The sequence below is a fragment of the Myotis yumanensis genome, unplaced genomic scaffold (assembly GCF_028538775.1).
Source record: "Myotis yumanensis isolate MYYU_CA2020_CCGP unplaced genomic scaffold, mMyoYum1.0.hap1 SCAF_13, whole genome shotgun sequence".
Taxonomy (NCBI): domain Eukaryota; kingdom Metazoa; phylum Chordata; class Mammalia; order Chiroptera; family Vespertilionidae; genus Myotis; species Myotis yumanensis.
The window spans coordinates 11,745,266-11,759,695 of record NW_027223764.1 but is presented as its reverse complement, the minus strand read 5'-3'; the positions used below and the strand labels follow the sequence as shown (position 1 = coordinate 11,759,695).

The 14,430-nt window shown below is 34.3% G+C and overlaps 1 protein-coding gene across 3 annotated transcripts in view; it reads left to right on the top strand.

Moving 5' to 3' along the window:
* SHOC2 (SHOC2 leucine rich repeat scaffold protein) overlaps positions 1-12,684 on the top strand; it is a 58,140-nt gene extending 45,456 nt beyond the window's left edge. For all 3 annotated transcript variants that reach the window (XM_070432297.1, XM_070432296.1, XM_070432298.1), the window contains exons 5-9: positions 2,570-2,758; positions 6,715-6,837; positions 8,299-8,436; positions 8,747-8,864; positions 10,595-12,684. In XM_070432297.1, coding sequence (XP_070288398.1) covers positions 2,570-2,758; positions 6,715-6,837; positions 8,299-8,436; positions 8,747-8,864; positions 10,595-10,803 — 777 coding nt within the window. In that variant the 3' untranslated portion in view covers positions 10,804-12,684. The remainder of the gene's footprint in view (positions 1-2,569; positions 2,759-6,714; positions 6,838-8,298; positions 8,437-8,746; positions 8,865-10,594) is intronic.
* Positions 12,685-14,430: the final 1,746 nt, after the last annotated feature.

Below are 14,430 nucleotides of genomic sequence, written 5' to 3'. Positions count from 1 at the left end.
TAGAAGAATGTCAATTCAGTACAGTAATTAGCTTAACAAGAATAACATTTTTGCCATGAGACTCAATAAAACTTTATTTTCAATAAAGTATAATATAGACATTTTTCCTGAATTGACTGCTATACAAAACTCTCTCACCACTCTTACCTGTACTCTTCCTTTTATCTGTGTACACCAGTAGACAAATGTTGAGTAGCTTCTTAACGTTCAGTATAAAGAACAAGTTTCAGTTCACCATATAATTACACTCTTAATTATATAGTTATTTCATTCCTTCAGCTGACCATGCAAATAAACTCCCACCTCAAGTGCTGAGTCTTCAGTTTCCTCATGGTAGACAGCTAACATTTGAACATTATTTAAAGCACACATACACATGCACATTTCACACTGCTTGTTTTATCCCTGCTTGTGCTTTTATTTCAGTGTTTTCTTTTACTTCTCTAAATATTTAAATTATTTTTTCTTCCTTTAAGATTTATGTCACTCTCAGTCTCCTTACTGCTTTTCCAGTTTTTCCAGTATTTCTCATCTTTCAGTTTAGGTAGAGAAGGGACTTAAAATTTAAGTACTTACTACATGCTAGATATTGTAAAATTATATATGTAGTTTATTTCTTTAAAAAGTCTTTTACTACAACCTATAAAATAAGGCATCTTCATTTGCAAATGACTAAAACTAAGGTTCAGAGAAATAACTTGCCCAAATCACAAGCTCCTAAAGCCGTGATGGCGAACCTTTTGAGCTCGGCGTGTCAGCATTTTGAAAAACCCTAACTTAACTCTGGTGCCGTGTCACATATAGAAATTTTTTGATATTTGCAACCACAGTAAAACAAAGACTTATATTTGTGATATTTATTTTATATATTTAAATGCCATTTAACAAAGAAAAATCAACCAAAAAAATGAGTTCGTGTCGTAGGTTTGCCATCACTGTCCTAAAGGATAGAGTCAGGATTCAAAAGTGTTTTATAGCCTATACCAGTGTTTCTCAGCATTAATGAGCATACAGATCTCCTGAGAATCTTAGGATTCATATGATTCTGCAGGAGCAAGCTATAGGACACTGCATTTCTAACAAGCTCCCAGGGAATGCTGATTTGCTTTTCCTTGAACCAGACTTTGAATAGCAAGAGCCTATCTATCTATCTACACTAATAAAAGAGAAACATGCAAATTGGTGTCACTCTGCTATGCCCACCAACCAATCAGAGTGACTATGCAAATTAACCCAACAAAGATGGCGGTTAATTTGCATACACAGGCTTGAAGCAAAGACTGAAGGCTCTGGCCGGAGTGAAGACTGAAGAGGCTTGGCTTCTCCTCCTCTGCAGCCACAGCGGAGAAGCCAAGCCTCGCTGCGGCTGGACCAAAGGCCTGGGTCCTGGGTGCCAGAGGAAAACCTGTGCCAGCAGCCGGGGAAGAAAGGTCTATTGCACAAATCTTCGTGCAACAGGCTTCTAGTATATATATAAAAGTCTAATATGCTAATTGTCCCTCCAACCATTCGACCGGTTGCTATGATGTGCACTGACCATCAGGGGGCAGACCCTCTGACCGGTAGGTTAGCTTGCTGCTTGGGTCTGGCCAGGGACTGGGGGCTGGACACACCCTGGAGCCCTCCCGCGGTCCCTCCCTGGCCCCGATTGTGCACTGGTGGGGTCCCCTGGCCTGGCCTGCACCCTCTGGAAATCCAGGACCCCTTGGGGGATGTCAGAGAGCCAGTTTTGGCCCAGTCCTAGCAGGCCTGGCCGAGGGATCCCACCGATGCACGAATCCATGCACTGGGCCTCTAGTTCTATATGTGTTATTGATTATATATAGTTATGTATTCTTTTACCTGTGTGATTTATTTCTCTAGATAGGTTTTAGTCTTCTTAATAGCAGAAAAATTCTTTTGTAATACTTAAACATTTAGCACTGTGGTTACCTGGTAGAAGGCTGAAGTAAGGGGGTAATGGGATTATGTGCTTAATAAATACTTACTTGATAGGTGCAAATTCCCTCAGAAATTTTACCATATGGAGAAGCAGTGTATTATATAATATTAGAAAGTATAACCATCTTCTGAATTTAATATTCCTAAAAGGAACCATTAAATTACAAAATAACTGCTTAGTCTGTGCCAGGCATTATGTTAATCTTAATAATATAGAGATGGGTACTTAACTAAGACCTGGAAAGGATCGATCTCACAGCAAATGGTAGGACTGGGACTGGCTGATACCGAAGTTTCTGTTCTCTAGAGGTCTCAAACTGGCCACTCACGAAGCACCTCTTCCCCACATACATATTTTCTTTATCGAGCGATTTAAATACATTGAGCCAAAGGATAAAAAACAGATTTCCTATAAGTAAATAAATTTGCTGTTTCTTGTAAAATCTGAAAACCTGACTATATTCGTTCCATATTTCTGCAAGGAACAATTAGCTAAAATTGAGTAGTGACTGTCACTGTCCACAAGGCATCACAAAACACACCAACTAGTCTCTGTCATTTCTTTCCTGTAAGACCTTTAAGTCTTTTTATAGTTCTAATTCTTATATTTTATTTCATTATTTTACAGAGCCTTTTGTCAAGTCTTGTGAAACTGAATAGTTTGACCTTAGCTAGAAATTGCTTCCAGTTATATCCAGTTGGTGGTCCATCTCAGTTTTCCACCATTTATTCCCTCAACATGGAACACAATCGGATCAATAAAATTCCATTCGGAATTTTTTCCAGAGCAAAAGTATTAAGTAAGCTGAATATGAAGGTAAGCTTCTGTTTGTAATAGGGAAAAAAGCTACATGACTAGCATGTCTACTAATATTTGTTTTCTCTATCAGTGTAGGGAATGGGTATTTGCTTCTTGTTGATGGGATCTAAACTGATAAGGATATTTCAGAGCAATTTGTATTAGATAACAAATATCTTAGGACCATGCATTCCCTTAGCAGTTTGTCCTAAAGAAGTACCTATCAAGTGTTCATAAAAGTATAATTGTAGGCATATTTATTGCAGAGCTTTCTACTTAATTGGTACCAACTTATTATAATAATATTTGATTTCATTTTTTAAAAGTATTATAGGCATACTTCATTTTATTGCACTTTGCTTCATTACACTTATCAGATACTGTGTTTTTTGACAAATTGAAAATTTGTGGCAACCCTGCATCAAGCAAGTCTGTCCATGCCATTTTTCCAACAGCATTTGCTTACTTCATGTCTTTGTGTCACATTTTGGTAATTCTCGCAATATTTCAAACTTTTAAATTATATTTGTTATGGTAATCTGTGATGAGTAATCTTTGTTGTTACTGTTGTCATTGTTTTGGGGTGCCACAAATCGCACTCATAAGACGGCAAACTTAATTGATAAATGCTGTGTGTGTGTTCTGACTGCTCCACTGACCTGTCATTCCCTCATCTCTTTCCCACTCCCTATTTCCTAAGACACAACAATATTGAAATTAGGCCCTTTAATAACCGTACAGCGGCCTCTAAGTGTTCAGGTGAAATGAAGAGTTGCATGTTTCTCACTTTAAAATGAAAAACTAGAAATGAATAAACCTATTGAGGAAGGCATGTTGAAAGCTGAGATAAGCTGAAAGTTAGGCTTCTTGTGCCAGTTGAGTTGTGACTACAAAGGAAAAGTTCTTAAAGGAAATTAAAGGTGCTACTCCAGTGAAAACATGAATGTTAAGAAAACAAAACAGCCTTATTGCTGAAATGGAGAAAGTTTCAGTGGTCTGGATAGAAGATCAAACCACCCACAACATTCCCTTAAGCTAAAGCCATATTCAGAGCAAGACCCTAACTCTTCAATTCTTTTTTTAAAAAAATATATTTTATTGATTTTTTACAGAGAGGAAGGGAGTGGTATAGAGAGTTAGAAACATCGATGAGAGAGGAGCATTGATCAGCTGCCTCCTGCACACTCCCTACTGGGGATGTGCCCGCAACCAAGGTACATGCCCTTGGCCGGAATCGAATCTGGGACCTTTCAGTCCGCAGGCCAACGCTCTATCCACTGAGCCAAACTGGTTAGGGCAACTCTTCAATTCTTTGAAGGCTGAGAGAGGTAGTAGGGAGGCTGCAGAAATATCTATATAATAAAGGCCTAAGCAACCATTACGGCTGAATGACCAGAATGACCTGTCGCTCTGATGCGCACTGACCACCAGGGGGCAGACAATCAACGCAGGAGCTGCCTCCTGGTGGTTAGTGCGCTCCCACAGGGGGTGCGCCACTCAGCCAGAAGCTGGCCTCACAGCTGGCGAGTGCAGCGGTGGTGGTGGGAGCCTCTCCTGCCTCCTTGGCAGTGCTAAGGAGCAGCGAGCCGATGGGTAAGGAGCAGCGAGCAGGCAGGTGGTAAGGAGTAAGGGCTCCCAGACTGTGAGAGGGCACAGGCTGAGCTGAGGACACCCCCCCTACCTGCCTCAGTGCATGAATTTTGTGCACTAGGCCTCTAGTCCTTTATGAAAGGAAGAGTTCATTGATGTGCAAACTTCATTGCTCTTATTTAAAGATATTGCCACAGCCACACCAAGCTTCAGCAGCCATCACCCTTACCATCAGCATTTAGCTAAGACCTTCTACCAGCAAAAAGACTATATCACTTGCTGAAGACCCAAATTTTGCTCAGCATTTTTTAGTAGTAAAGTATTTTTAAATTAAGGTATGTACATTGTTTTATAGACATAGTGCTATTGCACACTTAATAGACTACAGTATAGTGTAAACATAATTTTGCTGTACACTGGGAAACAAAAAAGATACATGTGACTCACTAAAGCGTTACTTGCTTTATTGTGGTGGTCTGGAACCAAACCTTCAATATCTCTTAGGTATGTCTCTGTATCTTTAATAGAATACTATGAAGCCATTAAAAATAATACTCATCTATATTCTCTACAGTGAATGAGTTTTACATTTGTAATAAGGAAAAAAGTTTATTACAAAAGGAGGAAAGAAATGAAAAATGATTTGTTCAGTGATTTAATTTGTAGTGAACAAACTTTAGGGCCAGAGGAGATAAATAAATTGGCCACATAACTAATTCATGGCTGAGGTAGGAATTCAGGGAACCTATATTTCAAGCTTCAGTTATAGTGTTCTTTCTGTTGTGTCATAATACATCCTTTTGTCTTTGATGAACCATTTCAACATAAATGTGGTTCTTTCAACTACAGTCTCGATTCTGTCTATACTTGTTCATACATATATGTATTTTTATGATAATTCTTTAGAAGTATATAATAAATGAACTAGTGGAAATTCAAAATAATCTTACAGTCTTAAGCAGGTGTAAAAGTTATTGTTATCCAGTCTGGTTATATGAGAGTTAGCAGTGGTAATGGCTTTAATCTGATGTTCAGTTTGTTCAGTTTGTAATAAGAGGTTTAGAACACAACAGTCCAGGTAGGTGTTCATTAGTTTGTGCATTTGATTATACATTTTTATGTATATGACGTTAATGTAATATGTTAGCTTGGAAAAGCCTGTTTTTAGTGAAATAATAAAACTTTGCATAGAGCTTTGTCCTAATTTTCCTTCAAAATTATAACATGTTTAGCAAAAGTTTTTCTTGAAAGAAGTCAAATAAAACCTGACATTTTCTTGCTTATATTAGCACAGTAGTAAGTTTTTTAAATGAAAATGTTTTATCATTCTATTAACTATCAGTAGTTTGGGCATCAATAGGTCGTAAGTTTAAATGTTATAATTAATAGGTAATAAGTTAAAATATTATAATAAAAGAAAAACTTGGTTTTCAAATGAATGTTTACTACTTGGGATTTCTCTTATGGATAGTTTTGTGTAAAATAATCATTGTATATTGCAAAAAAATATTTTTTAAAATACAGATGAACAAAAAGGACATAAAATGATCCACCAATGAGAGGGAGGATCTCTGGTAACATATTGGCATATATCATTGATACCCAACTGGGACAGGGTAGAAAGAGCGGACTGATGGTCTGCTCTCAATACCAATACCCCCAACACACGACAGTGTGGTAAGAGTTGTTATTGATAGAAATGTGTTTCATAAATGAATATGAGGAAGCAAAAAAAAAATAGTGAATCATTGATAAATATTTCACTTATTTTCTGTGCTACATCTAATTTTTAAAATTAGCATCATACTATTTCATCACTTGTTTTTATTCAGAGATAAATATTTTTTGTCATCTTTTCTTTTGGACTTTTAAAGTAAAATTGTGGATACTTAATATTTAATGATTTAATTTGCTGTCTTATTAAGACTTTTTCCCTCTTGTACTTTATTGCTCAGCATTTCTAGAATTGCTGAGGTTATCTGGTTTCCTTGTAGGCCCTAATTAGATGTTTATTCTTTCACTGTGTTCATGAGCATCCACATTTTATTCATTGATTTCTGTACATCATTGTAAAATGGGGAAAACATCATATTTATCACTGGGACCATTGAAATCTTGTATTGGTTTATATGGCATATTTTTTTCTATATCCAATACAGATAATCACATAGGGAACAAACTTCCAAATTTACCTCAAAACAAAAACCTAACTACTGTATGAAAAAGTTTGAAGGCTTAGAGTTTTTGTTGCTTTTTGTTCTTTCTTTATTTGTTATCAAGAAAAGGGAATAAGTTTTCTGTTTAAGAATTCTCTTTCCATCAGGTAGTATATGGAACTTTGTTTTTATGGTTATACTTTAGATGCTTCTTTTTGTCTTTGTTAGGACAATCAGTTGACATCACTTCCCTTGGATTTTGGAACTTGGACCAGTATGGTAGAATTGAATTTAGCCACTAATCAGCTCACAAAGATCCCTGAGGATGTGTCTGGTCTTGTTTCTCTTGAGGTGTGTATAAAAGAGCATTTAGAACTCCTTAGAATTAGATCCTTCTACAGTTATCTCACTTATAAAATTTCCAATTAAAATAAGCAATTTCTATGTGAGTGAAGATCATAATTAGAAATGTTAGGCTCTCTTAAACATACAACCCCATTGGGATGATGAAGTGTTGACTTAATCTGGGTCAATGCTTCTGAATGACTCTTGCCCACTGAAAGTTGGTAGGTTTGAGTGCTATAAAAGTATCTTTGAAATAAAAGTTTTCTAAGAATTAGCATTTAAAAAGCATTTTTTAGAACATTTCCCCCCTTAATTGTTTAAGAACTCTGCACCATTGTCTATCAAAATAATTATGGATTCCTCAGACTGGCATTTAGAACCCTTTATGCAATTCTGGCCTACTTTTCCATTCTAATTACCCACCTACTTTTTTATTTACTATTTAAATAGATTATTTTCTTTGTTGGAAATATCTGATATGCTATATGTGTTTTCCGATGGTCGCGACCCACAGGTTGAGAACCGCTGAAGTATTGTATAATGGTTAAAAGCATGATCTTTGAAGCCAAACAGATCTGAGTACAATTTCACTTTTATCTCTCTGTATTTATGGATTTAAATTTCCCAAGCGTCAGTTTCCTCACCTATGAAATGGGGATAATATGTAGTATTTTTCTTGTAAGGTTGTAGTTGATACGTTCAGTATAGTGCCCTGCATATAGTTAACTCAGTAAATGATAATTGCTATTATGATTATTTTCTTGGTCTAATTGTATATGTTTATTTTATTGTGGATAGTATAACTTTGAAGAAAATACGTTTGCATAAAAAATTAACCAGAACCTTATGTAGATTTTTCCTTTTATAGTTTCCTTTTCACTATTCCCATACCCAGTATTGTTTCCCTACATCCCTATTGTAACTTCTCTGAGAACAAGGACTACCTTCTTCAACCTTTTTTCCCCTCTTCAGTATATTGCTGGATATCTTGCAATGTAAATAAATATACCACAAATAATAACTGTGGTGGATAGATATAGGCAGTTTAGAAGTCAGCTGTTAACTTCCTTAAATGATGGGTTGTAAGGGGTTTGAATTAATAACTGGTTTCCTATTAAACATTTGTAACTTATTTAGTATCAAAGTACCATTAACTATATGAATCGTGCTATAAGTAGTTAGTAATTGTATATATTTTTAAGTTAATAATTATATACATTTTCAATTTAAAGTTAAATTCTTTTGCTTACATTAGTTTAGACTTAAATAAAATCTATTTTTCGAATAACTAAGGTGATTTTTTTTTTTAGAATAGTAAGTTAAGTATTTTCTGTGATTTATTTGAACATTGTTCTTAATACTCAGTGTTTAGAAAATTAGCATTGCTTAATAAATTTTAAGCCACACAGTGGTAATGTATAATTCCATTTTATGAGTTGCCAAATACTATCAATAATTTCTCCCTAGGTTCTGATATTGTCAAACAATCTTCTAAAGAAGCTTCCCCATGGTCTTGGAAACCTTAGGAAGTTAAGAGAGCTGGATCTAGAGGAGAACAAATTGGAATCCTTGCCAAATGAAATTGCTTATCTTAAGGATTTACAGGTAAAACATTACTCTAATGATTTTATAGTTATATGATTAAAGCTTTTGGATGCATTCCAAATTGCTCATTTTTCTTAAGAATTTGATCTACTTCTTCGACCAGATAGATTTTCTTATTATAGCTTTAGAGCTGAGTTTTATGTTCATTTAACGTGTTTGCTTTTGTCTTCCTAACAAATGATATTTTTTGAAAGAAAAACTTAATTTCTCTGTTTGTTTATGCTATTGGTTTAGTAGATATATAGTTCTAAATTTACATCAGTTGTTGGAAATATACATGTAACCATCGTTTCTTACATTGATCTTTCAGAAATTAGTCTTGACAAACAACCAGTTGACCACTCTTCCCAGGGGCATTGGTCACCTTACCAATCTCACACATCTAGGCCTTGGAGAGAACCTACTTACTCATCTTCCTGAGGAAATTGGTATGAAACCTTTGGATGCTTGACTCTGTACTAATAATTTGCTCTTTTAAGTAGTATTTCAGATAATTATGACAAATCTGTTTTTGTCAACTGAGGTTCCAGCAGGCTTAAGGTGTTTTTGTTTTTAGTTTTTGTTTTTTAATAAAGCACCAGTAGTTGGTTGGTTGGTTGGTTGGTTGGTTGGTTGGTTTTGGTTAGTTTTCTTTATAGGAGTAATATTGTGTTTGAGAAAGTTTTAGCATACTTATGTTCTAATAAATATAACCTTAATTTCAAAGAGTTACTTCATATTCTAAATTTTAAAATTACACAGGCTTGCTTTAAACTAGTAATGTCTTATGCCAAAAGAACATTTCCTTATGAGGCTTTAGAATTAATAATAATATTTGATATTAATATTTGAGAATACTTTAGAATTTTCTAAGTTTTTTTAATATCTATCAACATAACCATCTTGAATTTGAGGCAGTGCAAGTTGTAATCCCATTTTATGAAGAGAGTTGATTGAGGTCACAAAGTAGTTTTTAAATTAGTAATTTCATATATTATCTCTCCCATCTATATCATGCTGTTCCATAGGCACTATAGATTAGTGGTGAAGAATGGTTTTGAAGTAAAATAGACAACTCAAAATTTGGCTTTATGGCTTTGGATAAGGCAGGGGAACCCTAAGTTTCAAGTTTTCTGCTTGTAAAATAAGGATAATAATAGTAACTTCTCATAGCATTCTCTGAATATTAAATAAACTATTAAGTGTAAACAAATCTATTACTCGGTAGCCATTATTTTTATTCTTCTACATACCACTATCAAATATCACAAATTTTGAAGTTGAAAAATTGGCAACACATGAGGCAACTTTACACTTTTATTTCTAGTGTATTATGCAGTTGGCCTCATGCAGTTGCTTAAAACATTTGCCTAGAAAGTATGAGTATCCCAAGTGTAAGAAAAAAATTAAAAATATTATATAAATTGATTTTTGGCTTACTTTTAAATATGTGATGCCTGACTGGTGTGGCTCAGTGGTGGAGCATCAGCCTATGAACCAGGAGATCACAGTTTCATTCCCCTTCCCGGCACATGCCTAGGTTGCTGGCTCAGTCCCCAGTAGGGGCATGTAGGAGGCAGCCGATCAGTGATTCTCTCTAATCATTGGCCTCTCTCTCTCTCTCTCTCTCTCTCTCTCTCTTTCTTTCTCTCTCTCTCTCTCTCCCTCTTTCCCCCTCCCTCTTTTCCTCTCCCTTCGTCTCTGAAATTAATACAAATATTTAAAAAATAAATATGTGATGCCTTAGTGAAAGATTTATACCAACTAACAAAACTTTTCCACATGAGAAATTAATATGAGAGATTGTCACATTGTCTACAACAGAAAAATGATTACAGGCACTGACTATACAATAAACTTATCTCTGGAGTTAAAAACAAAACAAAACACAAAAACCTCTCCAACCTTGAAAACCAGCCAAAAAGGAAGGTTCTAATTTAATTGATATGGACAGTGTGACCTGGATATTGGCGTTTTCCACATTTCCCCAGTTGATTTGAACATGCAGTAAAGCTTGAGACTTGCAGTTGTAGAGAGTTTTAAAATGAGAAGAAAGTAAGAGGAAATAGGTATTTCAGTACATGTAATGCTCAGGACAGCATCATGCCATTGAATTTATTTCAGTAGTAACTACTTTTTTAAAAAATAGTAATTGATTTTATTTTTTATTTTTAAACAGGTACACTGGAGAACCTAGAAGAACTGTATTTGAATGACAACCCCAACCTGCATAGCCTTCCCTTTGAGCTGGCTCTTTGCAGCAAGCTTTCAATCATGAGTATTGAGAACTGTCCACTCAGTCACCTTCCACCTCAGATTGTTGCTGGGGGTCCTTCTTTCATCATTCAGTTCTTAAAGATGCAGGGTCCATATCGTGCCATGGTCTGATACAAATCTGCTGGTCCCACACACTGTTCACAAATAGACTGCCATTAACGTTTCATATCTATATCTGTGTCTATTTATGTAGATATTGATATATTTGGCAGATTTATAAAGTCTGCATTATGTGTTTCTGCTAATAGAGGAATCATAGCCATTTAGATTTTTTTAAAAATTCTGTACAAAAGGCTTATATAAGTTTTCTTTGCTGAATTTGATGGATGTTTTCCTATTGTGTAATATGCCAGTTTGCTCAAGACATTTGTAAACAAATTATGAATTTATTAAATTTAAGGGGCAGAGGTAGTACAGTTAGATATACTTTCTCTTAGCAAAAATAATGGGCAAATAATTTTGTTGCAACTTTTCATACATATTTTCCCCTTACCAGTTGTCAGATCTTTATAATATTATAGGCCCTGATGGTAGAATTTTTTCTTTAACTTATTTTGAAATTTGAGATTTAAATTTTATATATTGTTTACAGTCAGAGTAAATCACTGGATTTTTTTGTTGTTATTGTTTTGATTTGCTCTGTTTTAATCAGTCAAATCTAGAGTTTATATCCTCTGCAAAGAATTTGCATCAGCTGGTTTAAATATAAAAGATATTTGCTTTTTTGAAACAACTGGCAAAGTGAAAAGATACAGTCAAAATTCTAGAATTCTTGTAATTGTGATTCTCAGATCAATTGTGAAGCAAAATATTTGAATTGAGTCTTTCGGTTGTGGGGGAGGAGGGTATTGAGACCTTTTCTAGTATAAATATCTTTTCTTAAGTTTGGGGGAACAGAAACTTGTAGCGCAAAGGAGTTTTCATTCCTGAAACTTGCAGGTCCACAAAAAAATAACAAAAATTTGGCAAAAAAATATACATACACACACATTCTATATATGTATATACAATGCTATATAGATATGTATTTATTATATCATAAACTACAGTAGGTAACTTTAAGGATTTCTCCCTAGCCTTGTACAATGAAGATGAATGTTTTTCTTTGAACACTGCAATATATGTATGTTTCAAGGTTATTTAACAGTGTACTATGGTTTTATATCTTGACTTGCCTTGTACATCTTTCAGTTCTGGAATATCTGCGTCTAAGCACAATATCTTCACACTGTGCTCTATTGCTGCTGAACTAAATGCACTTTTCCCCACATGTGGGGCACTGGCTTCAAACAATTCAGTTCAGTACCATTGATTTTAATATTATCTTTCCTTTCCTGGTAGTTGTTAATATAGTTATGGAAAAGAGGCATATTGCATAGAAGCCATTGGTAGTTCAGTGGGAATTCTGTAAGATGTGCCTGTGCTCTTTGATGTATTTTCTTTGCTTTACTGCTTTTAGTCTGGCAGTGTTGTAAATGCGTGCCCCTTATACAGTACTTTTACTTTTGATAGTGTCAGTCTAAGTCAGTTTAATTTTTGAAGAGACAGAGTAAGTGCATTCTAGGTATCATTCTAAAAAACACATCCCATATAAAGAATAACTATTATGTGTAATTACATATTGCTGCTTGGATTTCTTTTTTTATTTCCATTTAGATGGGCATTGTGTTTTAAAGAAAACCATTTTTGAATTAAGGCCATGATATTATGATAGAAATTTGGAGTGTTGTTTTGCTTTTCCTGGTGCTCAAAATCAGGACTAAGTTTGAGGTGGAACCTATATTCGTAATTGGCAAATTTTTAAGGAGCAACTAAGAAATGGAAGGCAGGTGAAGATATAAAACCCTAGAATGCTTCAATGTGCTGTAAAACTATTGTAGATGTCACTGGATTTTACCAAGTAATATCCTTTCTTCTTTCCCCCCCATCTACTGTGGCTTTTCAATTAAAATTTTGTTTATAAAAGGAATTTGTTTATTACAGCTCTACCTAGAGCTTGTGTGTATGTGTGGTTTTTAAATATTTTATATCCAGGGTGCTTATGTATTATGATGGTGGAACTTGAACTTTAAAGGGAGTAACATCCTAATGTCTTTTTTTGGGAGTGGGCGGGGGGGGGGGGGGGGGGGGAGGAGGGGGAGGTATTATTTCTTTACAACGAAAATAGATATTGTTTTTTAAGCATTTTGGTTACCCTACCTTCATTTACTAGTATATTGGACTATAATAAATACAGAATGATCAAAATCTTAATTGTACTAGTAGAAGTGATGTTATAGACAAATCATATATATAGCTGAGGAGTTATAAAATCTTTTAAGAATCATAAAACATGTGTTCTGGGTATGGCTTCCACATTGTAAGAGCCCATGAATTTCATTACTTCTAACAAAAAACTAAAGTGGACTCTAATTGGGATATCCTTGTGAAATCAAAATATTTAATATTTAAATAGAATATAAGGGATATTGTTGACTACGTGTGAGCTAATACTTTTCCTGTATATCCAAAATTTTTCTTTTAAAGAATGGATTTAGTCTTTTCATGAGGCTCAGTAAATTAAAAAAAAAAAAGTCATAGAATCTTACATTGCTCTAAACTTTGCTTTTTGTTGATATACAAAGTGGGGCAAAAGTAGGTTTACAGTTTGTATGAAAGATAATACAATAATTAATAAATAATAATACAAGAATAAAGTGTTTCATGTACTCACAGCTGTAAAGCTATTTTTGCCCCATCCTGTATAGTAGCAAAACAGCAACTGTCAAACAGTCCTTTTGTGGTAGTTTAATACTTTTAAAATTCCAAATGATTATTTCATACAGAAAGAAGCGGGGAGATGCTAACTAATTTATAAACTTGATAGATACAAATGAAAGCAGTAGAAAATAAAAACTCTTGAAGGAGAAAAAAACACAAAAAATTGTACTTATGTTAAGGTGGGTGATGCCATTGGAATGAGTTCTAAAAATGTGATTACATATTTCTAATTTATCAAGTCTGAATCATTAAAAATGGACAAGCTGTTATACATTACAGTTTAGTCTTTCTGTGATAACATTTTTTATAACTTTTACTTTTCATCTCAGTTATTGCTAAGCCATGTGTATTGAATCCAGATTTCAGCTTGCAGCATTTGTAATTGTTCATCAATAAGAATGAGTAGTGGTTTAAGTATATTAAATGGGACACTTTAAAATGGAAAGGGGGTGCTACCAATCATTATATTGGGCCAACAGCTGTACATCAAAACTGTCTCTGGAAAATCAGGATATGTGGTTACTCTTGCATGATTAAGATTAGATGAAAGCAAATGTCACAATCCAAAAATAAGCAGAAGAGTAAATTCCTGAAATTTCCAAATTTAAAATGAATAACTTGTAAGGAAAGGTTTCCTTCTGCCTATACTAGAGGATAAGGTAGTATACCAAATATCTAAAACTTTTTTCTTGCTTTATTCTTTTGGTTATTTTAGCCATTGAGAGCCAATTGGGGCAATTGGAAAATGTGACAATATTTTAAGAATTTGAATCTGCAGAGTTGTGACATTGATTTGGAATATTCTTAGATTAATAAAGTATTATGAGAATGTTTAATAAAATAGATATCAATACTTTGTTATTGAATAGAATGTCTTCTAAACCTGTTAACACTCAGGAAACATTTGGTTTATTTTACACTTTGAAATATAAATTTTTTTTGGGGGGGGTGATTTTTAACTTTTAAACTGAAGTTGTT